At 42.7% G+C, this 25,043-nt stretch overlaps 1 protein-coding gene across 7 annotated transcripts in view; it reads left to right on the plus strand.

Moving 5' to 3' along the window:
* The window catches only part of CHN2 (chimerin 2), a 172,864-nt gene that overhangs the window by 135,020 nt on the left and 12,801 nt on the right, over positions 1 to 25,043 (plus strand). For 2 of the 7 annotated variants that reach the window (XM_009485804.2, XM_009485806.2), the window contains exons 1-4: positions 12,206 to 12,316; positions 19,101 to 19,185; positions 21,602 to 21,775; positions 23,584 to 23,661. In XM_009485804.2, the coding sequence (XP_009484079.1) occupies positions 12,206 to 12,316; positions 19,101 to 19,185; positions 21,602 to 21,775; positions 23,584 to 23,661 (448 nt within the window). Of the gene's footprint in view, positions 1 to 12,205; positions 12,452 to 19,100; positions 19,186 to 21,601; positions 21,776 to 23,583; positions 23,662 to 25,043 lie in introns of those variants that run through there. The other 5 variants (XM_009485805.2, XM_009485807.2, XM_075728238.1 and 2 more) reach the window with 4 other exon arrangements.

The following is a 25,043-nucleotide window of genomic DNA, read 5'->3' on the forward strand; positions in this document are numbered from 1 at the left end:
TCCTCAGGTCTGAGCCTGGTTCAGCTGCTGAGGTTGGGGCAGGAGCTGTGGTGGGGCACTGTTTGGTGATGGGTCCCAGCCCCAGCTCGGGCTGTGTGGAGGAGCGTGTCTCTGCTATTCCCAGTCACCCAAGGACAGAAGAAATTGCTTCAGTGATAGAAGATGCTGGGGGCTTTCTTGATCTCAGTAATGCCCATGTGTTGTACTCCCAGTTGTCTCTGAGGAGACAGAAGGTGCTCGATATTTTCCTTTTTCTCCTTTCAGGGAAAAAGACCCACCTTGAAGGAGCTTTTTATTCTTTGTGGAATGGTTTCGTCTTCACATGGCGGCATTCCTGCACGTCTAGTGCCTGTCAGTTTTTTAACAGGAAGGGTGAAATAAAACAGTTTAAAAAAATCATTTCTGGTCCTTTTGGCAATGTCTAGTAATATAAAGAGGGTGGTAGTAGCTACATGGCCACGTTGACGAGCATCTTCAATGGGACATCCCTAAAAGCAGTAACATCACTTAAATGTAACAATCCACTAAACACAGTGGATCAAAATGAACATCAACGTGTGCCTGTTTGAGTTTCATTTCTTAAAAAAATGTTTGCGGAATTTTACAAATTTTACCAAACTATCAGTATTCCTTATAAAATTGTACTTCGTTTATGCTATTCCCCATACACCCTAACAGAGGCTCATGAGTATGAATTACATCTTAGAGAAGCCCCAGGATCATAGGCAGGCTTGTATTATGTCACATTTACAGCTGGAAAAATGGAAGCACAGAAATATTTAATTATTTTCACCTAGACTGTGTGGTCAACAGTGTTAGAAGAAGCAAAATTCAGAAATCCTGCTCTGATTGCTGATGATGTAATGTATATCCATGATACTTACTATGTATACTGTGCCTTATGTATACTGCTAACCTTTTTCATGGAGGTTAACACTTTGGAAAGATCTTACTAGTACTTCCATTTCAGAACTTTCATTTCATGATTTTTGCATGGTTTTGCTAGGAACGTCATCTGTTGCAAAGCAAAAATCTGTGCTCTGCAGAAAACCATGATGGCACCAAGTACCACACATATACAGAGGCCAAATTCCCCTGTCCCAAACAGTAATCAGGTAATGTACTTAAGATAGTATATAAATTCAGATAAATACTAGCTAGGTAAACTGCAGAAAGTACTTTAGCTGGACAAGATCACTGTATACACAGTCCTTTGAAGGTATTCATAGTTCCCAAGAGAGTTCATCCTGGAGTACCGCAATGGCTGCCATCCTTTGGTGTCCAGTGATGAGAAAGGGCAGAATTCAGCATGATTTCATAGATCTGGTGCTGAACTCAAGGCAGAAAAGTGACTACAGAGCTAACTACTTCCAGAACTAAAGTTTTGTGGTATTTAGTTCCATTGACTTAAGTAGGACTATGAGATGTGGGTTAAACCCTTTACCTACAAAATGTCTTAGCAAGATTGGTCCTGCTGGTGAAACTCATTTATTCTGTTTGGTGTTTCACCAGCCATTTCTTATGAACACCTGATCACAAGTGAAACAAAATAAATAAGCTGTAAAGTAAGTTACTGTAGTTGAAGTATGGGCATGCATAGAGGTAGGATACAGTATCAGTGTTGCTTTTTGAGTACTTTAAAAGTGCTGCTGATGATAGGATGGTATCTATACAGATTAGCTAAACAGCTGTAAAAGAATATAAATATTAGAGTGATGGCAACTACATATTTTGAAAGAAACTTCTTTTGTTCTGCAAAATACAAACTTTTCCCTTTCCGTGGGCTTAGTCAGCTGCAGTTTGAGTTCATGCTGGTGGTAGCCCCACAGGTCCTGTGAATTAAATCCCAAGCTGGGTAGTGATGTCATTCCCCCCGTTCTTTTTTAATCTCTTTTTTGTGCTGAGTGCAGCCATCTGTCCCCCTGCGAACAATGGCGGAAGCAGCTGTGCATGGTGTGCCATCAGGAACAAAAGCCACTGCTTCATACCAGAGGGCAGCGGGCTGCAGGTCGCAGGGAGCTATAAGGATATCAGGGTCAAATGACACCTGATGCCACGCTGTACGGTAAAATAAAGCTAGGATTATGCGGCCTTTATGTGTTCATTCTCTAGCGGAGAAGTGGGGTCCGTCTTTGTCTGAGTTTTTTTCCAGTGGCCATGGGAATGCGTATGTGTTTTCAAGGGGAGCCACACCGCTACTTACCCACAGAGTAAAGGAGTAACAAAACCAGCTTCAAGCAGCAGGCAAAGCAAACATGACACAAAACAATTCTTTCGAAGGGAAAATAAAACAACTTGGTTACATTCTGGTACTTTATACAAGTTCAAAGTGTGTGATCTCAAGTGGTTTGCATATCCTAGAACACTCCCTTATAACAGCACAGTGAACCATGCTTTTTGTGTGCAGGCTGCAGCACACGGTAGTTCCCTTGCTGCTTTGTGGGAAAAGGGAAGCTGAGCGAGGGCCGAGGGCTGCTCAGAAGCTGCACGCAGGAGAAGTTGGTTATGCATTGAGCTGCTTTTTCTGCAGGGAGAGCTGGAAGGAACTCAAGGAAGGTACATACTCTACAGGATGAAATAGCCCATTCCTGCAGGCAGCTTTCTACTTTTCAACAAGTGGTGCTAGTCCTATCCCAACTATTCTCTTTCTGTGCTGTGTCCATAAGGAGAACAGAAGCTGATACAGGTTTAAGCTATAGGAACCTTTATTACATACCAAGCGGCAATGTAATATATGGGGTAAAGCTCATGCATATAGCGAAATAAATAAGTGATCACAGCTGAATGCAGAGCCTCCTATCTTTTCTTTAACCCCACATCACTTTTGTCTGCATGGATTCCTGCTCTGTTTCTAAGCAAACACACATTTTGGAGCCATTAGTCAGAGATACACCAGGGGTCATACAGCCTTACCACTTCTTTTGGGAAGACAGTCCAGGATTTGACCCTGTCTCTCATGACCAGGGTGACATTCCTTGAAGCTTGATGGGACAGAAGCACATATTTCACAAATGGGTAAACTGTAAACACCATGTGCTCCCACCTCAGGAGAACATGTCCTGGGACACGGGGGCATTCATGTATATACAGCTGAGCTCAGATGAGTTGTAAGACAGCCATGGCTGGTCCAGCACCAAAACCAGTGATCCCTTCCATGCCACAGTTCCACTTATGAATGCAGAAGATGGTTCCCTATTGCCCTCTTTTTTTTTTTTTTTTTTTTTTGCCATGCAATTCATAGAGGATACTGAAATAGAAGTTCACAGTCATAAAGCAGAGCATTTTTATAAAACTAACATTTCTCCTCTTTTTTTGGTAAAGGCTTGTTAAAAAGTACTGCTTCAACCTGAAAATGTGTTTTGTTCTTATTTGCTAATTGCCTACTTTGTGTCCTAAATGGCATGAATAATTCCTTTCACCATAGATTGTCTACCTAGTTTATGCATTTTTAGCGGAAGAAGTCACAAGATGCTGCAGTAAAAGGGGACAGAAATATTACTAATGATGGAAAACACATGACTACATTTCTAGGTCTTTGTATTGTGTAGTTTACCTGAAGGTGTCATGACTGCTGAGCAGCAGTGTAACTCGGTCATGCTGTTTATAAGTTTGAGACTGAAGCTTTAGAGTTCCTTCACACCACCCAGAAACTGCCAAAACTAGAGAAAAATCCTGTTTGCTGTTTGATGCTGGTATTGGCACTGTCCTCCCTGCAAATTGTTTATCATCCCCATGTCCCTGTGAGCGCTAAGTGAACAGAGCATCACACCATTGAGAATCCACTCCTGAACTCTTACTGTCCAGGAACAATTTTATAGATTGCCATTTTTTTAGACAATGATCACCAGTTCATGCATCACGGGTTCACATGTTACTTGCTCTCTTTCACTTACAGAAATCTCTTCTTTAACCCGCATTAAAGTCTCTTGTTTTAAGCTGTCTTGAGCTCGGGCAAAACCTATGGCGCTGCTGTTGGTTCCCAAGACTGCCACAGCATACTTTAGATTCTGGCAGCTCTCTCAGCATTGCTTTACAGCCCCTCCAGAGATCAGCTGGCTCTGCCAAGTGGTTAGTGGCTCCAAACATAAATGCCATTGCTGTCTGACTCCGTGGTTTCTGGGAAACCTTCCTGAAGCCTGTTTTCCTCCATGTTTTGTCATAATCCCAGGAGGGGTGGACTTTTGCCTCTCTATGTGAACAGAAGCTCTGACTGTGGTCCATAAGATTCAGCCTAGAGCGTATGCTGCAAGGCTGCATTGGTCTTACTCCGAGAGAAGTTTACTCCCACTAGCATATAGTATCAGAACTCAAAGTGAGAAACAGAAGAACTTTTTGTATTTTATTTCTTGTATTGCATTTATTTTTGTTGTGTTAAGTTTTACTGTGTACGGAGCAGATAGCCGGTTACTGTATTGCTTTGAGGTAACACCTGCCTGTAGGGCATAGTAGTGCTTGAGACACAGAAATGAGAATTATCCCAGAAGCGTGGAGGTAAGTGTTTGTGTACTGTCCTATGTATGTGTTTGGGGGTGTGATGAGGCACACAGTCAAACATCCAGGCCTTACGCCCACCAGCTATACAACGCAGCAGCTGTATAGCCCTGGGATTTCTTATCAAGCTCATTCATTTGATGTCCTGACATTAAACAGACTTAATGCAGTCTCACAAAACATGGTCCTCAATTTAACCCTGTGATTGAGCGTGGCACCCAACCAGCTCCTTCAATGCAGAAGCAGTTATAGTTAATGATAACCCCACACAAGCAAGCCAAAAGGGCCCCGAGGGCAGGACTGCTGCGCTTACGGTGCCTCTAGCCCCTTTCCCATCCCTTCAAGGGCACTGCGCTGTGCTCGCAGGCGTCACCTTTCTCAGAGGGGACGTTCTTGCCTTCCTCTCTCTCTCCTCAGACCGGGAAGTAAGCACGTTAACTTCTCCACTTCATTGTGGTAGCTCAGCAGGTTTGGCTCTAGTTCAAGCTCTGCAGTCTCCTTGCAGGGCAATGACGGTTTTAATCAATGGCAAGCTGGCTTTCCTAAATAAAGTGCTGTTTCTTCAGAAAGCAAGAGTTTCACAGTGAAACCGTAAAAAGATGAACGGGTCATATACATGTAGAGCTTACATGGTGCTGAGCCAGCATCCACTGGGGTCTGGATAAAAATTATAATGTTTACGATATTTTTTTAAATCCCTGTCTCTTGACTAATAGTCCCATATCTTGCAGAGAGCATGAGTCACTTCCCTTTTAATTCAGAGAGGCCATTGTATATCATATTAAGTTCATTATGTTGCTAGGCTATTTCCTCTGTGGGTGAAATGTCAAAATACTGGCTACTTACATAGTCAGCATCAGAAATTTGTATTAAATACAGACTGGTTCCTCTATAGTTATACTTCTTGCAAAAGTTCGTCCAATGAGCCCCGATAAACCTATAAAGGTGCATGTAGCTGTGTAACAAATGATACAGTAAACGGGGTATTCCATGTTTCCAGAGCATGAGTCTTACCTAGGTCTAAAGTATGGGAAGTATTGATAACCAAAACAAAGTACAGTTGTTATTATTCTATAATTACTTATAGATATGGTTGAGGCTGATAAAATAAATTATTTCTTATTTAATTTATTCTAAAATTGGATACTAGAAAAATACAAATAGGAAAGAGTTCAGAGAGAGATTAATCTTACCTACTTTTTAATATCTTTAAGTAAGCTATTAGTTTCTACCTGAGTCATCTAATTTCCTTATATGATCCATAAATGAGCTGCAAAGACCCATTTTAAACTTGGTCTGTCATAGAAGAGGATGAATCACTGTCTGGAGGTTTCTGGTTTTCTCCTTTGGTTACAGAGACCAGATTACTGTTCTAGATTAGACACCTCCCATCCATCCATCCATCCATCCAATCCTTAAATGTCTATTTGTTAGAAAAATACTCTGTTAGTTTTGTTGTCAACAAAACCAACATCATTGACAGCATAATGGGATCACTGCAGATTTTTTACAAATACCAGGATAAATACTATGTTTGAACTTTGGTTTGTCTACAGACCAGATGTTATCATAGATACACTTTAATTTATAGGTGTGGTAACAGTACTCATTCACGTACATTGCAGTCAGTCAAATTCAGTCAATCACGCGTGTCGTGTCCACACAGAGAACAAGAAGTAATTCAGAAACAAATTCAGTGCAGGTTCCCTGAGAAAGCCCTACGTGCAGATGAAGTGGCTCCTGCCAGCCCCACCGTGGGGGACCTGGTGCTCCTCGTCCTCCGTGGCGGCAGCAGTGGCAGCGGTGGCCGGTTCTGCTCTCATCGGCCCTGCTCAGCCCTCACGCCCCTGCCTTTCCATCCCTCTGCTACCGTTTGGGTCATGAATATTAAGCACAGAGGAGAGGCTCATGAACTTGGCCAGGAAGACGTCATTAATAACCTTGACAAGTATGGAGATTGATTGGGAAGGATAAAGGAGAGAGTGGGAGGAAAGGAAGTCGAGGCAGTAAATAGGCTAGACCTGCTGTTAATCTCTACAGGGTTATTTGGGGGAATCACTGAATTAGTTCACCCTATACCTAGATCCTGTCCTTATTTTTGGACTCTTTCTTCCTTGATATCAACAATGTATTTGTAATACAATGCATATTTACTACAGTTTACAAAAATGAGAAGTCAAAATACTATTTTAGACATATTAAATACAACGGCGGACATGAAATACGCAGCTTAATGCATTAAGTGATACAATTGCCTGACAACATAAAAGGTTTTAGTCCACCCATTAGATTTTAATTGGAGATGACTATGTAATTGCATACCACTTGATGTAACCTCTAGTTGTTGTTCCAAAATACACAATAGTTTATTATATTAATATTCTACAAGAGGCTTGCAGCAACTATTATTTTTAATAATAGTCTTGCTAGTGCCTTCCTGATTCTACAGCATTCCACCTTTGGCTGTTGTATTGTTTGGTTCACTACATTGTTTTGAGAAAAATAATCATGATGTGTACAGAAAAATCTGTTTGAGAAGGATTTAGGAAGGGGATCTGAAGTTTAAGGGAGATTATATTTCCATTTGCTGTAGGTAAATTATATCTTTTATCTGCAGGGGAGGGGATCAAATACCCTGTCAGAAAGAAGTGCATATAAATGACAACTGGTCACTGTGATGCTGATAAATAATCAGTCATATTAGTTTAGGAGAGGTGTAAAGGTTAAAATTTTAATAATTTTTACTTCAGGACATTTACTGCAGGCGTCCTCCTAAATGAGCAGTTCCTTTTGCTCTGAAGTGGGTTATCCTCAAAAGATAGGTGGGATTAGTGGTGATGGAAGTGTACCCAGGCTCTCCAGAATAGGAGCCCAGTGTAGATAATCTGCTGCCATAAACACTTCCAGCATATTGCTGACAGCTCCGCAGACTCATGATTTGCAGAGGGACTGGTTGTTATTAAAAAAAAAAAAAAAAGGCAAGTTGAAACTCTGAGGACTAAAAAGGAAAACTATAGATATATCTTAATCCTTTGAAAAAAGCTGTGGTGCTTTGTTTTTTTAATGCCAATGTTCAGTTTACTGAGCTCCAGCTCACCTGAAAGGAAGTCTTGTGCTAGAAGTGAGAGACTGTTGGGTTTTCGGCGGGCGAGGCGGCACCCTTGAGGAGTCCAGACGGACCTGCGTTCGGGGGCAGCTCTCAATGGTTGCAGTTGGAGCTCTGTTGAACAGAGGAGGGTAGCAGCCAATTAATACTAATATTTTTGTGTATTTCTGATTCCCCGGGAGCAAGCAGATTGCGTGCCCCTCAAAAATAAACCAGGGAACAGCGGCAGCCCTGTTTCTGTGCAGTCTGACTCCTTTCCTAACCCCGAGCTTTGTCTTGTGGAGCCTCCCGGCCCCGCTCACCTCTGCAGTCTCTATTCACCTAATTGACGTTGGGAGCCTTCCCGCCAAAGGGAGGGTTTCTTAGGAAAGTGGGTTTTGTAAGATGGGGTTGGCAAGTGCCACTCCGCAGGCATTGTGCTCTGCTTCGTGTTCGGTACGTTTTCTGCCTGGAGCTTGTTTCCTCCCACTGTTTCAGCAGCACAGAAGCCTTTTAATGGCAGCTCCCGGTGCCGTGGCACGGGCTGGCGGCACTGTGGTACGGCGGAGGCCTTCGGCTGACTAGTCTCTGCCACCGTTTCCCCTCCATGCCCTGTGTGTTGCTTAAGAGCCAGCTGCTTTGGTGTTGTCTCCTGAGCGCATAGTGGGAAGGGCTCCATGGGAGAAAAACCCAATAGCTGCAAGATTCCTGCACCGTGTGTCATCTCCACAGAGTGCTTGCAATTGAGCAAACATAATGTGTCTGGCAGATTACCGAGTGTGCTGTGCATGCGAGGGAACAGGCCCCTCTTTGACCTATGACTCTTATCTGTGTGCGGTGTTAAGTGTATTTAGTTAGGGATCAGTCGTGGATTCGTCACAATTCCCCATCACGGAGCAATCTCCCTTTCGCTTGCGGTGTCGTCCGAAGAGACATGCCTGTGCTGCTCCTCTGCCCACCACAGTTGTGCCCTTTAGCAGGTAGAGCGGCAATCCGAGGGCCCACCGCTCTATACCCCATCCCCGCCAGCCTGCACGGGCACGGCAGCGGCGGAGGGAGAGGAGCCATGGCTGCCGCAGCATCTCTTCCCGACACGCCAGAGCTGGCACGGGGGAGCCGGGCGGCATGCGAAATTCCCCCGCCGCTTGCTTCCCGCGAGTCCTCAGCGCTGCCCACACGACTGCAACAGAAATCATGCCACATGTACAAAACCAAAAGCTTTTCATGCTAAAATTTGTTCTTTCCTATCCCTGAGGCCTTTGTTAGCAAACAAGATGCCAGTGTTTGCGGGGAGAGACAATGGTGTGGTTCAGCTCGATCTGCAAAGGCATGCTGGAAATGGCGCAACAGCCGAGTCCTCCCTCTTCCCCCCGCCTTTTTAATTTTATTATGCTGGTTCAGTGACATTTATTTTGCTGTAAATGCCCGATTTGCTATACAGTACATGTGTTTTACGGAGAGACTAGTAAACTAAAATCATATGTTATGCAGAAATCCTTCGGTCTGAAAACGCAGACAACCCATATTTGCTTTCCAGCCTTCACTAGCTTAGATATTCGGTGACAACCAGCAATAATATTTTTAGCCACTGGCGTTCTCCTCCTTAGCTGCAGGCTAACTTGCTAACTTGATCAAGAGATGCTCTTTAAATGAGTTGACACCGTGTGCAGTAAATTTTGCATTAAGAAAAAGAAGATGGGTAAAAGAGAGCACTGGGGTTGGCCTGTGGTATCAGTACGTTGGAACTGGTTGCTGCTGAGAATTTGTCACTGCTGCTGTTTGCATTATATTTAGAGAGGGAAGGGGTTATATATGTGGTCCAGCTCACCTCAGTTTTACAGCACCATTTTAGACACCAAACCTCGCAGGGCTTTGTATGATTAAGCTTCTTAAGAGGACACACTCAGTGTTGGCCTTCTGTACACATCCTGTGTTTGCAAGGGATCCCATTAAACAACTGTCTAAACAGGGCCCAAGCAAGGCAGAAAAGGCAGCGTAGGGGATAAATAAAATTTCATATATGATAAACAATAAATACTGATCTGCCTTAGTCATATGAACTGGTTTGGTTGAGTTGTCCGCCTCCAAGTCTATTAAGTTTAATGCTTCTGTGTGAACACTCAGAGTTTCCATTAAATATAGTACTGTATGTCTGATCCCAGGATGACACTGATGTTCCAAAAATAGTTTAATGAATAGAAATTCCAAGACGTAGCATCATAAGCCTGTAGCTTGAGTATCAAATCTGCCGTGTTATGTAAAAAATATTAGTTATATAATGGGATTTTTATCAGTCTAGTGACATAAATGCAAATATTAGGGCATTATTAAGAAACTGACCACTCTCTGACTTTGGATCTGTTATGCTGGAAGTCAGAGAGAAGTAGCTTATGTGTATATGGGGATTTAGATGCTGTAGCTTCAGAGGTGTCTAACAGCTCATAGCTAGTTTGGGGGTTTTGTTCCAGATAAATGTAAATACATTTAAAATGGTACTGAGGAAAGAAACTGGAATGTGATAAGAACTTCAAGCTGCTCCAAAGTTTCCACCGTGCGGGCTCAAACCGAAGCCATTGCCGCTGATGGGGTCAGAGATGTCCCTAAAACCAGTGTTCCTCATCTCTTGGAGTACATGGAGAGCGAGCTGGGGAGCTATAGTCTGTCTTTATCTGCTGGAAAGCAGATAAAGGTCCTGAGCTAGAAGAAATCGGGACTCACTAGCGGGAAGAGCAGCAGGGATTTCCTCCAGGCAGAGCAATGTTCATACATACATCACAGCCAGTTGTCACCAGTGCCGAGCTTTGGGGAAAGGCCGGGTGGGGAGCACCTGCTTGGGGAGCAGTGGGCTTGCATGGAAGTCCTCCCTACCAGAGAGCAGAAGCTTTGGAGTATGGGAGGACGTAAAAAGAGGTGCTGTGAGTTACCTGGAGATAAAGGAATTAAGTATGCTATACATAGAAGTAAGTGCATCGTTTTAGAACTGAGAAGCTGATTTTGCAGGTTGCACAACTTCTTGAAAACCCTAAGTAGGGCACTATCCGAAATTGCACAGCCTGATGTTACTGATGGCTGACCATCTGTCCCCACGGGCTTTCAAATCAGGAGAGCATCGCTTTTACTAAGAGCAGGCAGTCTATATGGTGGAGGTTTTAGTAAGTGAATTAGATGAACCTTCTGATGTTTCAGCCTGGGGTAAAAGCAGACTGAAAAAAAATAGAGGCAAGTTCAACTTCACAAGTTAACATAAGTGAATTAAATACTTAAATTTCACGTATTTTCTGGGTCAGTTGGAGTGGGGCAGACTATAAAAGGCTGATGTGGTCTTTAGTGTCTCTAGTTCAAAGAGGCAGTTTTTCCCAGTACCGCTGGTTAACCCCCTGGTTTGCTCTGTCACAGCATCTCGAGCATTAGACACACCTTAAAGAATTAAATCTCCCGGTGCTCTGCTGGTAACTCCTATCCTCCTCTTATGGGTGGAGAATGGGCATACTCACTAAGGGAGCAGGGGAAGGGAGCTGGAAGGAGGGAAGCTGGTGGGGAGGGGGCACTGAACGTGCTTCCCAGGGGATGCTCAGTGCCACACATTTTCTGTGTCCTGGGATGGGGAAATACCTGCCCATAAAGAATCAGGTGCCCAAAGTAATGCTGCAAGCTGCAGCACAGACTGGTCAGGGTCCAGATCCCTCCTGTCCCTGGGCTTTCACTAGAAATCACTTCCCTCCCCCGAATCTATAGATGCATGTAACTGGAGTGAAGGACGACTGCTCTTGCTGCCTTGTGGACCCTATTCTGCAAACACATGGGCTTCCTACATCTGTGTGAAGCTCCCCCACCTTCGCTCAGGTGCCGCACGGGGCTCGGGGGCTTCCTACCTGCCTCCTCCCAGCTGGGCTTTCAACTTTCCCTGGCAGTGAGCTAGCTCTGTGCTACCAAGCGCACACTGACAAAATGCTGTGGTTTAAAACATGGCATAAAAGTGCTGTTAATGCTTGGAGGGCTGCTGGATTTTTCCCCTTGCACAGGATATGGGGAGAAAAAAAAAAAAAAAGAGATTTTTTAGCCCTGTAAGATTAAACAATCATCGTGGTTTTAAGGGCTTAATCTGCTGGCATGCAGACTGCTGGCTGATAAGTCTCTGAGTCTGAGTGTAATTGGATGCAGCATCAGATTCAGTTGTGTGGGCTTTCCTGGGGCTTTTTGTTTGTTTGCTCATTTTTAACGTGCTGCAGAGTTGAAGTGATCTGTCCCTGGAAATGCGTTTGGGCGTGAAGCTGTAACGCCGTCCCCCTGCCCTGGCTGGTATTTTGGCAGCACCTAGCTGGAGACCACTGCTCCGGGAGGTGGGGGGGAAGGTTGCTCAGTGTATGAATTCAGGCTATTGTTCGAGGCACACATCTGCCTTAAGAAATCGCACGGCACAGGCCGTTACTTATTCAGATGCAGAAGCTCCTTCCGTCCCACAAGACGGCCCATTCAAGTCACATGCCAGAGGTCTCGGCAGAATGGGCTGCAGCTGCTTCAAATCTGCTGTCTAACATCAGAAGCAGTTGGACAAACTGTGCCGTACTGACTACAGTCGGGCTCCCGGGCGCCGAGGAAGACAGGGAAAAGATTTGGGATCCCAGCGCTATGTTCTCGGAGGATCTGTGGCTGGAAAATGAGAAAAACTGTGCCGTTGTTCACAAGTCGAAGCGAGGAAGGAAGCGCCAAGAGCTCCTGGCCATGGCCCTGGGGGTGAAGGTGGGAGTCAAGGGGGCACTTTTGTGGCAACCTCTGAAACTCTTTGCCTATTCACAGATCACCTCCTTGGTCAGAAGAGCAGCCTTAACTCAAAACGACAACCACTTCAACTATGAAAAAGCACACAACTTTAAGGTAAGCACAACTTCCTATTATTTTCTGCTAAAAAGTTCTGTTTCGATGCCTCACATTCTATTTTTTGCTCTGATGGGGTTTTCGCGCACCCATCTATACTAGCTCTGAGCAAAGTGTTGAAAAAAGCATTTTTCTTTCTACTTGAAGTTCCCTTGACTGCATTCTTAATATGCTTTTACATAGGCACTTAATCCAAGTAACCGTTTTGCTACTCACTGTACTGCTTGACTGGCTTTTTAGCTCTTTTTGCCCAGATGCAGTTTTCTTTTTTGTTCAGAAACAAAGTACTTGATATTGATTGTCCTTATCTTAAAGTGTATCCATTTTTAATGAGAAAAAGGCCCCTTTTCAAAATCTAGCTATTTTCAGAAGCTAGTAGCATTTTACCAGCAAACATTTTGGACCATTTCTGTTTTCAGAAGTTGAGGGAGCTCGGGTGCTCCCTAACAATAAAGCAGAGCACAGCGGTGGTATTGTCTCCTAGCTTTTGTTCCACCACCATATGCTAAGGAAATGCTCTCAGAGTCCCACTGAGCTATTAGGATCTGAGCTTGTGTTTGCCTGTCAAACTAAACCAAATAGCTGGACAAACACAGGGATGTTCAAATGGCTCATCTTTTTTCTGTCTGATACATGCAAAATCAGATTCTTAGGGTTTTTTTCCCCAAGTGCTGTGTCTGGCATGCTGCAGCAGGGAAGTGACTCAGCTTTGGAAGTGGACCTTCCAGGCAGCTTGTACTAAAATGTTTTGCCAAAAGGGCTGTGCTGGTTTCAGAGTATGCCAGCCCAGCCAGTTACCGTATCTAATGCTGTCAAATTGCAGTTTGATGCTTATCGGGATGGATACAGAGAGAATAAGAGGCAGTAACAAGACAAGAAAGGAATGCATCTCAGCTTTGAAACCTCCGTTTGCTTAATGCTCCTTGAGGATGCTGATCTGGGTCACTGTCAGAATAGTTCAACTCATTAGCAGAAAGAGAATTTTCTGATATACATCTCAGGCCTGTCAAAAAAGGAGAAGCAGTGATTAAAAAGATTTCACTGATTTCCTGGTTTAGCAAAAAAGCTTCACTTCTTATTTTTCTATATATTCTGCCGTGCAGACATTGCTCTTCTGCAGTGCTTCTGCTGTAGTTGGTAAATCAATAATTTAATATTAGCAAGCAAAGCAAATAATAGCATCCCTTTTCTCATTCCCCCTCCTTGACCCAGTCTACAGAAAAGTCAATCTTTACCTCACTGATCAGCACTGAAGGAAATAGGGGAAATACTCTGTGTTTTCTTGCTTGATTAAACCAGCTTTCATTCTTTCTGGGTTTTGCCCTCATTATCATTTTAATATCAAAACTATTTTAGTTTAACTAGAAAATATTTTCTCATGACTGAGACTTTTTTCCACTTTGACCCATGCATTCTTTCCTCTTCAAAATTCCCCTTGTTTTGGCTTTGATTTATAATTGGACATGTGCCCAGTTAACTTTGCGTTTGCACAATCTAGCTGTTGTACAGTTTCTGTTCCTTTCTGTTTCAGAAAAGTCATAGTGTAACTGGAAAATTACATGATTAAAATATATATGTATTCAAAGGCTTGACAGCAGAAAATTGTTGTTTTAACCTAGTAAAGGCAGTAGAAACTTAGGGAAGAAACATTTAAAAAAAAAATTGTCCAAGAAAGGCCAGCCAAAAGTGTTACATTTACTTAATGAACAAATATGTTCACTATGCAAATACAGTTAGTTTTCCAAAGGAATATACTAGAACATGTCTAGTTGTTGAACAAAAAATGTGGATAGAATGCTTAGAGTAGAATATATAGATTTAAAAGAGAGCTAAATACAAGTCTAGTATTTTTAATGTATTCCATATTCATTACATAAAAGAGTTAAGAAATGATTTAAAAGAGAAAGAATGGCTTTATGGGTCTCAGAGCAAAATTCTCAATGGCTTTTGACAGCACTCAGGCTATGATGATACGGGATTTATCTGAAGGAGAACACTATTTTGCAGACATTCAAAGAGTTGTCTTCCCCATTTTTAGGTGAATACTGACGTGTATTGTATCATTCATCTCAGCTCATAGGGACAAAGGTTACATGTCACAGTGTCCCTCATAATCTTGTCATAGGCAATTCTTTATGAACAGACACTCTTTAGCTCTTGTCCTTTAGGCATGAAGAATCTTAAAAATGAAGGGCACGTTTTTAGCGAAGCTGATGAGGTTTTTGTAGATCTTACACTGAAGGTCTTACCTACTGGAAGAGAGAAGGAACAAAAGGAAGTAGACTCAAGGCACAAATTCAGAGCAAGGATGGCTCTCCCTCCATCCTTGCCAAGCTAATACAAAAATTAAAAAGGAGTGTTGGAGTTTGGAGCATGAGGGGACCAGGTTATGCCCTTCTGAGCATCCATGCTTTCTCATTCAGCTGCTCTTCCAAATTTCAAGGCACTCAAGGCAAATGAACAAAAAAGGATTTAGTATCCAGACTGATTTGTTAAGCTGGATTCATCCTGAGCACACAACGCAGTCACATGGATTTACGTTTGGAGCTGGCGTCTGTCTGGCGGGACAACTTCGCATAAGCCAGTGTAGACATACCGTAATTCATGAAAGAGAATAAATCTCTGAAGGCCTGTTCAGAAAAACACAGAGGTATTTCTGTAACTATGTGGGCGTCAGCCTAACTGGATCACAAAGTCCTCTTGCATCTCATTACAGTTAGCATCCAGCAGGCTCTTTGGGATGTGCTTTACCTGCCAACCTCAGTGGGGTCCCAGCTGGTGGTGAGGTCAACCTCATCCCGAGGGCAGCAGCGTGGAGTTTGGGGGTGCTCCACACATTTTGTTCTAGGCTGGGAATTAATGAGAGGGCCTCTGTGCTGCTTTAAGTGAGCAAATACAGCTGAATAATGTGTGTTTGCCAGAATATTGTGCCTGTTTGCCACTACAGCATGGGCAAATTCCAATTGCAGGTGGGCTGGTGGAGTAAAGGCAGCTGATTATGGACAAGTCAGAAGATCTGCTGGGAGAAAGGACGCTCTGGGATAAATTTCCGCTTGTGTTAATCCCTGCAGATAAACACTGCTTCTGGGAGACAAAGGGATTGGGGAAGGCATTTTTACAAACATCATGAAGATTTCGTGTATGTATTTCAGCAAAAATAACAGCAGAGTCAGCTTTCCTGCAAACAGCTCAGGTTCAGCAGGAGTCCACAGAAGAGTACAAATGTGCATGTATTCAGGCGCAAGTCTGAAAAAACTTATTTTCTTTGGAGGCAAATAGAAAAGTCTTGAAACCCAGTCACATAAACAACAAAATTGTCTCAGATACAGCACTATATAATGCCAATAAAAAATGTGCATTTCAATTCAAGGCAATTTTTTTAGTTTGTTTCTGCAATATTGCTTAAGGGATTATTTTGTTTTGCCACTGTATTGGCACTCCTTAACTTTGGTCTCAGTTTCTCCCTCTGCAAAGACAGCTCAGAGGCAGACTAAAACTGAATGAGATAGCACCCGCGGGGGGAATTCTGCTGTTTGGAAGCAAGGGCACCAGAGGGCCAGAGGGCGAAGGTGAGAACACGGGAAGGCAGTAAGAAGAGACACACAGTGTAGTATTGGGTGAGCTTGTCCAGCAGAGAAGAGATGATGAATATAAGAAACAACTTTTTATTGAAAGAACTGGAAAGGAAACAGAGTGAAGAAGGTAGGAGTTAGACATTGTGGGAAGAAGATGAAAGACTGAACAAGAAAAGTACACTGTATAGTCTGAAACATCATGGTTTTGGCTTATATGAAGAAATACTTCCCTGTAAATTCTTTTTAGAAGTTGGAATTATGTGACAACTGTAGCCCAAGCAGCCCGAGCCTATGCTGTGTGTACACAGAGAGGTCTCCTGAGACTGCAGGATGGGGTAGGGACCAGTAATAAATAGATCTTAGTCATTTTTCCAAAAAATCTAAGCCCCATCCATTTGTAATGTTGTGGTTACAAAGGATGGGGCAAAACCTCAAAAACTTGAGACCTGCTGTTACCTCTGCTTGCTTAAAATAGAGATGAGGCCCGTCTTGCAAGCAAAATTCCCATTTACCGTTCAAAAGTGGTGTGTGCAAGCTTCAGGCTGCATTCAAGTGTTGTGTTCATAAGAATAGACTTCCTTCATTATTTCTTTAAATTTAATGGCAAGCCATAAGAGACTTTGTCCAAAACTGCATCTTAAGAGATTTTTTGCACCTTCGTCTAGAAACTTTTGAAGATCTCCCTTTTTCAGTTAGAGATAGCGAATATTGCCCTGTTTCAACGTGACCAGAAATCACCAAGACTAGCTTTTCACAGGGCATTTCAGCTGGGAACTTGGCATTTGAGCTAAAATGCAGATCCGTGAAAAATTGAAGTGAATGAATAAAGAGAGCTAAACCTTTGAGGGCCACCAAGCTGAAGAGAACAAGGGAAGGGTGCACAGTCAGCGCTTCTCAGATGGAGCCCTCAGTCGACGTTGATGACTTTCTCATTAATGACAGGAAGGAGCGAGGAATAATCAGCTACCATTTTCTAAATATGCCACAGCGAGATCAGCTGAAACAAGCTTTATGCAAAGTGAGCAAGTAGGCCTCAAATATCCTAGCAACTGTGATGGACTTTAAATGTGAAATGGTGAGGGTTTAAAAATCCTGAATGAGCTTTTACAGCCACTTCTCACAAGGTTAGCTTTTGTAAACTGCTGCAAAGCAGGAGACATAGTTAGCTATCTTCCCATAGCAGATGATTTTCACCCACAATTAAACACAGGTGCAGACCTACTGATTATGTGGTTATCAGTCTAAAAATGGTAAAGATGCAGGCATAATTAGTTGCATCCATAGTTTTGTATCCATTGAAGGTCACATAGAGCATACACCTGAAACTCGGGTCACCAGCTGATGTTAGGTTCGGCCCACTAAAAGCCATGTCTGAAATTCATGCTACCCACCCTGCAAAATAAAATAAGATGAAATGAGAAAGAAGTATGCGTCTATATCTATCAATCTATCTATCTCAAACTTCATTGCAAAGTTTTGTTTCCCAGAGGTACACATTGTTCTGAGAGGTAAAATACAATTTTGAAAAATAAATATGACCAGTCAGACATTCCAGTTTTGACCTTTTACTGTCAAAAGGGAGGAAGAATTACTATTGCTTTGAGCTTATTCACGCAATTATTGACTGTGAGTGGTTGGTCAGGAGTCATTTGTGGTCAGGCTCACATTTTTATCACTAAATCAGAAAGAGAGGTCTGTATTTAAAATCATAATACTTCATCTTCCTGGGGAATGGGCTCGAGTATAAGGTTGTTTAGGTGTGGTCCTGCAGACAAATGGGGCGAAAACATTAGCAAGCCAAATGCTTGGCTTGAAACTTCACCAAGTTTATTTGAAAAGGGCAATGACCATTATTTTACTTATGAAAAGTAAAGAGCGGCTTTCCCCATCCCAGGGTTGGAAGTGGCCTTTCAGCCATCCACCCGATGGGTAAAACAAGAGCAGGGAGAAGGAAAAGGAAGCATTACAGCCAGAGTGTGCATGATTTATGTTTTGTTAAGCTCAATTAAGTCTCTGGCCAGGACTAGCTCAGACCATGTCCATTTACACGGGTGTAGACCTCACTATTTACTCTTCTTTTCAATAAAAATGAAATGCTTACTTTGCCCGAACATACATGTTAAATAAAAAGGTCTTACACCATAGCCTTTGGAAAAGCAGCGGAGGAAGCAGCAGTGCTGTGCAAAACCTGGCTGGGGAGCCGTGGGCTCTGTCAGCACGCAGGTCATTTTATTCCTCCTTATTTATTCATGTGCGGACTGTAGCAAAATGAAGTTTGCTGTGCTGAAAAAGAGCCTATTGACATCTTTTCCCTATGTGAGTTCAGTTTACTTACTACAGTGGGGAAGGGTGTCGTTTGCTTTTATCCCTAATGGATTCTAGTGTGCAAAATCAGATCATTACCCAACCGCTGCCTGGAGTGGCTGCACAAAGCATTCATTATCATCCCTGATACAAATTTACAGCAATTGCCTCGAGTTTTGTTTAGTGTTGAAGGGCATATAAATACAAATGTAACACCATCGTCGTAGCATGCTCAAACCTGCCTGGTGCTCTTATAACATGGGTCTTGCACCAGATCTGCAGTCACACAGGTTTACGGGGAACCAAAACGTGGTGCATTCGAAGGGGCTTTCTGTCATTGCATTTCCTCTACTTTCAAGTGATCTGTTGAGGAGCATTTGAATCATTCCTGTTTTGTTTGAACTAGTCAAATAAAAGCACTGACTACTTGGATTATCAGTTTTCCTCTTTTCTCCTTTGACTAGTGAACCTGGTTTCCTCCCGTCCGTATAGCTAAAATGTCAGCTAGCAAAACCGCTTTGTTTTCAGGGCCATGTACAGCCCAGTTCTCTGTTATGTTAAGCCTACTGAAAGATAAACTTCAAGATCAAAGCAAATTTCTGTTCCCATGGTTTATTTCATCTAGACTTTGGAAAGATGTGGGCACTGTGTGCTAAAGATTTACTCCTACTGAGTCTTCTGTTGTTTATCCATTTCAGTTGTTCCATCTGTCAGACCATCTGCCTCCCAGTGACCCTATTTCTTTCCCCCCCCCCCCATTTGTATTACAGGTCCATACGTTTCGAGGTCCGCACTGGTGTGAATACTGCGCCAACTTCATGTGGGGCCTCATCGCTCAGGGAGTGAGGTGTTCAGGTAGCCCTTCAACATTTTCTGTCTTTCTCTTGAAATGCTCAGGCGTCCCTCCCACCCCCAGCCTGCACTCCCTGCAGGAGGGGGGGTAGGGATTACTTTACGGAACAAGGCAAGAAATCCTTCCATGCAAGTTAAGAGTACTGTCATTTTCCCCATTTGCCAGTTTATAAATGAAGCCACCAGCCCTTGGTTGCTGAGGGTGACATCCTTTCAGTAGTACCTTGGTCATGCATGTGCCTCAGTGTATATATTAAGAATTCTTCTTTATGGTGTCATTACATTATCCCTGAATGTTTTTATGTCTTAAGAAACAAGCTTTGGAAATGGCTGAGCCAGCCAGCAGCTAACTTCATAACTCATCTTTTTGCCACCAATGGCTGAGAGGTGCCCTTGCCTGCAAAAACAGTCACCTGTTTCCTATAAAAATATGGTGCGTTGCTGCAAGCCTTAAGTAGCCCACCTCAAGGAAAAGCAAAAAATACAACCTTCATTTTCCCAGAACAATTAGTTTTCTGGTGCCTCTATAATTGTATCCGCACTTTAATAGCATTTTAATTAATTTAAATTTGTTTGTTCTTTTGTGAAAAATAATCCATCTTGCAAAAATGCAATAATCACCACATCGTGAGCTTTTGGATTCAGGAAGTGAAATGGTATTTGGTGGGGTTTCCTACCTTCTTTATACAGACCTTCAATCCCTCCAGAAGAATATGCTTCTGTCTTATCTCTCCCTGCCCTGACCTCCGGTCATTCCTGGTCTCAGACTGGCCCCAACACCTGCCTTGCATAGGTAGAGGAGATGGTTGTTGCCTAAAATTTAGACAGCAGTTTGAAGGGTCAAAATACCTTTCACAAATGCAAAGTTTTAGTAAGTGCAGTCTCAGTTACTGCTACATCTTGTCTGCCTGTAGATGAATAATGATAACACAAAGAATATGAGAAGGACATCAAAAAAAAGGAAAATTAATAGTAGTTTGCTTTTCAGGCTGTTTGATCTTAAACACAAGTGTGCAAAACCTGACCTCACTAATGCATAGAGCTGTATTTTTTCACATACATAAAATATTAAACTTACGAAAAGGCTTATTTGTTTAGTATGAAACATAATAGTCTCCCTCATTAAATTACCAACATTTAACTCTAAGCAGACAGATGCATTTGGATTTAACTTCACATGCGTGCAGAACAGCACTGAAAACAATACAGGGAGGATCCTAACTGCAGCTGCTCACATTTGTTTAGATTTCGCAGAACAATAATGTATTATGCAGTAATAACTGTATGGAGAAGCACACAAAACCCACCAATTCCATTAAACATGTAGGTGTGTTTGTAGGGATGATATGATTTTGCTGGATTTATATTTTATAGAGAATAATACTGAACTGTGCTGCAAGTAATAGAGACATGTTTACATTTTGAATAGCTCAGGCAGTAAATCAACATGAAGGAACAGTAACTTATTAGTGATGATACTAGACATGCTAAGTTAGCCCAAAAGGTACTGTCAGTGATGGGCATGACTGGGAAGGCATTAAAACAGGAATCAGAGTTATGTGAGATAATGTAACTCACAATGGTGGTGTTTGCTTTACTGAGGCTTATAAATTCATTTGGCTGAATATTTGAATCTGTTAGAAAAATTCAATTTGTGGAGATCAAGCAGTGATGTTTAAGTTAATAGAAACCCACCCATGCAACCAAGAGTAGGATTTGACTCTGGAGTAAGGCATCAAGAACCATCTGTAAAATGAATCACCTTTTTACATCATGCCATTCACAGCATTTTATGTGCCTAATCTGACCTACAGACTAAACACAGGGGACACTTCAGTCACCAGCGAAGTGATGAGACAGGGATGGGGAGGCTGCTGATGTGGCAGAGCGAGCCAAAATGCGACACTGCAGGAATGCGGAAGGGGAAGGGAGGCATGCTAGCTCAAAGCACTGTCCCAATCTGAGTGCTCAGGTGAATCTTAGGTCCTTCGCCCATTAGCAGCGCTAAGCCACAAGCTGGTCAGCAGAAGACAGTCATTACTGTGCTAATCTCACAACAGGCTAAAATTCTCAGGAGTTAAGTCCCATGCCCTTTCAAACGCAACACCTAGAGCTACGTGTCTGGCAGTGAACTGACCCAGACCACACCAGCAGTCACCTCCAGCTCAGAGGTGTGTGAAGGACATTCAGAGCTTATACAGCTTTTTAACAACTATGCTGGAGTTCACTTTGCCCACCCTAAGGTTTTTTACAGGAGATTTCCATGCTCATCTTTCTCATCTCCATCTTACTTATTCTAGCTTTGCTGACTGATGGGGAGGTTATGCCCCTTGCCTGTTGTGGCCTAAGGAAATACATTGTTAGACAAGACCTGTCAGTATTAGTATTAATTAAATAACCTGGCTAATTTTGTTTACAGACTGTGGGTTGAACGTACATAAGCAGTGCTCCAAATACGTGCCCAACGACTGCCAACCAGACCTCAAGAGGATAAAGCGAGTCTACTGCTGTGATCTCACCACACTAGTGAAAGCCCACAATACCCAGAGGCCGATGGTTGTGGATTCATGCATTCGAGAGATTGAAGCAAGAGGTTTGTATGCTTTGGAAACCAGCAGACACAATTAAATGAAGACGACTTGAATTACCTGCTAATCTAGGACAGGGTACTATGCTCATGCACGCTAAAGACAGGATGAGAGAAGGGTTTTTTTAGTGTAGGCGATACATTGCTTTGCATTAGCTAGGAGAATTAAATCATGACATTTCATAACACAATTTCCTGAAATGCTTTCTGAAAACATGTCAAAACATGTGTTACATTACACTTCTGAAAGGGGTGAACTTTAAAGGGTACTTTAAGCTCATGGTTGTGTGTCTTTTTTCATTATTTTCTTTTACCATACCTAGGGACACTTCCAATTTCAGAGTAAGCAGTTTAAATCAAACCCCTTATAAATAACTTTTCCAGACACTGTGGGCAAGAGAACACGAGTGACTGGAAGTGACTCAGACAAGTGAGGTCACAGGCTGTGGCATTTTGTGGTATGTCACAAACTGCGCAGGGTTTCGCATGATGCTCAGCTACTGACTGATGGATGCGGTGGCTCAGGCAGCATGTCACAGCCAAAGCTCCAGCTTGTGACAGGTTTTTGCTACGCAAAAGCATGCTGGATTGAAGAAATAACCATATCCCCTCCAACACAACACAGTAATGACCATGTATTTTTGCTTTGGGTAGCAAATGTGTATGTCATGCTGCCCAATAAGCTAAATTTCCCCGTTAGTCATAGCTTCAGCACAGGAATCTCATAATGTTGAATTCATGGCATCACAGTAATCTGCATGGCAACACACTGATACTAGCCACAGGGATTTCAAAGCCACGCATCATCTACTGAAATGAATCAAAGATTTAAAAGTAAATCCCCTGCACTGCTCCGTAAAGCTCTACCAGGATTATATCATCATTGCAGGGACAAATAGAAAGAACAGTTTGGACTAAGACAGAAGAGCTTTACTCTGATGATATAGCAGGAAGCTACGTTGCATTTGAGATCTAATCACTTACTTGTACATTTATTGATTAAGATAAAATCTGCTGCCCACTCTCTGTTTTTTCAACCTCTTTAAATTTCTTTCTGTAATTGCTGTAGAACAATGTAAGATACTGATTTTGTTCTTAAGAAAACAAAGTGTATTGGATCTTGTAAGTAGGTTAGCACTGTGCAGAGTCACAATAAGGAGCTCTGGGATGAAAATAAATAACATATATGTAACTCTGCTTGGCTAGCGCTACCTGCTCTGCTGGGCTGCCCTGCGTTTCATGTTGGTGTGGAGCAGTGCGCGGAGACTTGTGCGAGTGAGCAGGTCTCTTGTGGTGAAGGAATTGTAGAAGGGATGTTCTGATGCGGAGGAGAACAGCATCCATCCTATCTGTCAGCTGTGTATAAGTAAAAGTCGAGAGCAAAACTGGGAACAAATGTGCTCGTAGGGAAAGTCAGTCTCTTAATTGCATTGCTATTTATCATTAAGCAACTGGTAAAAGGAAACAACACCTCTAAAGCTTTATTAATTACAGCCAAATCCAGGAAAATCTCCCACACAAAATGAATAAATCATGATAAGATTACATGCCCCAGCATTACCAAATTGCAGTATTCTCTTCTAACATAATCAACAGTGTACCTAACAAAATCAGAAAGTATAAATTCTAAAATTCTTTAATCCTTTAAAAAACAACTTAAAACTACCTTGATCCTTCCTTAAATGCTCCCAAGTTTCACATTACAATTAATATTTTGCTGCACTTCCTAGATCTGTTGTTCTTGCTTTATTGTTTTTAAGCCTGAATATTTGTTGGTTACTGAAGCAAAGTTAACCAAGAACTTTTTGTTTCAGGTTTAAAGTCCGAGGGCCTCTACAGAGTCTCAGGCTTCACTGAGCACATTGAAGATGTGAAAATGGCCTTTGATCGAGGTATACTATTTTTTAATCTTGTACAATTTTAATCTAAGGTTTCAGTTCTAGGACTTCTCAGTTCTTCTTGTGTTCATATAGGTACTGTGGTAATGAAACTGGCATATCAGCAGAAGTACAGAAAGCAACTTGTCTTTTCTGAGTTCTTAAATTAATCTGCAGTGTATCTGTAGTGATAAGAAGAAATCATATTTCATAGTTGGAAGGAATAGTTAAACAGTAAGTAATGGCACGCAGAAGGCTAAGTGCTCGGGGGACTGGATGATTGCTTAACCAAGCAGCACAGCCTAGGCTCCTAGTTCAAGTACAAGCCTAGATAGTACCAGGGAAAAGCTTAGTCCTATCTTTAGTAGGCTCAGTGCTTTACAATACCATAATCTATTTATGAGTTTAAGAACCAGGAACTCCAACTGGGAAGTCATTTTGCATGTAGCCTTGTAGAAAGCACCACACCACTGTGCACGTGATTGCATCTGCACAACAGATGAGAGGAGCACTGGGGAGATTGGTTGTACAGCATATTGAAAAAACAATAATTAATTAAAACACTGCCTGTTAATCATGATTACCATCCTAGTAGCCCTTCTGATTTGATTTAGCTGATTACCTTGGTTCTGGCTGTGCACACAGTCTTTGCGCACAGGACTAATTTTAAGTATATATGTTAGTGGGTGCAGAGTAGGGCCTTCATCAACAGAAAACACATTTTCAAGTACATTTAAGAAGTTACATAGATATTCTTCTCCTTTCCCATAAATAGTGTTTTCCTTCCTGTTTGATTTTTTTAGGTATTACCTCTGTCGTGTTAGGGAATAGGGTCAGACACAGCCCAGTGATCACAAGTCCATGGGGACAAGGCAGGTCCAGGTCAAGCCAGGAAGTCAGCCAGTGGGTCGGGGTACTGGCCAGAAGGGTGCATGGCCAGGCACAGGCATGGCCATGACCCAGCTGGAGACCACTACAGTGTCGCTCAGGCAGGAACTGGGGACTCGGGGGCCCCATGGGCAGGAGCTTTGGGGGCTCCAGGGGAGGCTGGGCAGGGCCAGCAAGGTCTATGGTGGCACGTCTTACGCTTACTGTGCCTGAATACTTTTTTGTTAGGACACAGTTTGTCACGCAGACGTCACTGGCAAAGAAAGTCCAACTAGGAATTGCCAAAGTGACTGTTTTCTTGCTATACCGAAATATCCTTTTAAAAATAATACATCTTTTAAAATGTGTTGGATGCTGCAGTTGTGAACACATGCATGTACACGCATAGGTCAGCTGTGATTTGGGTGAAAGAGATGCACAGTGATATGACTGTAGTCACAGGAAGATACACGTTGCAGGTGTGCCACATGAAGCAGTGCTACTGAGAGGGTCACAGTCCCCATAGGTCC

This window comes from Pelecanus crispus, chromosome 2 (assembly GCF_030463565.1).
Source record: "Pelecanus crispus isolate bPelCri1 chromosome 2, bPelCri1.pri, whole genome shotgun sequence".
Classification (NCBI taxonomy): Eukaryota; Metazoa; Chordata; class Aves; order Pelecaniformes; family Pelecanidae; genus Pelecanus; species Pelecanus crispus.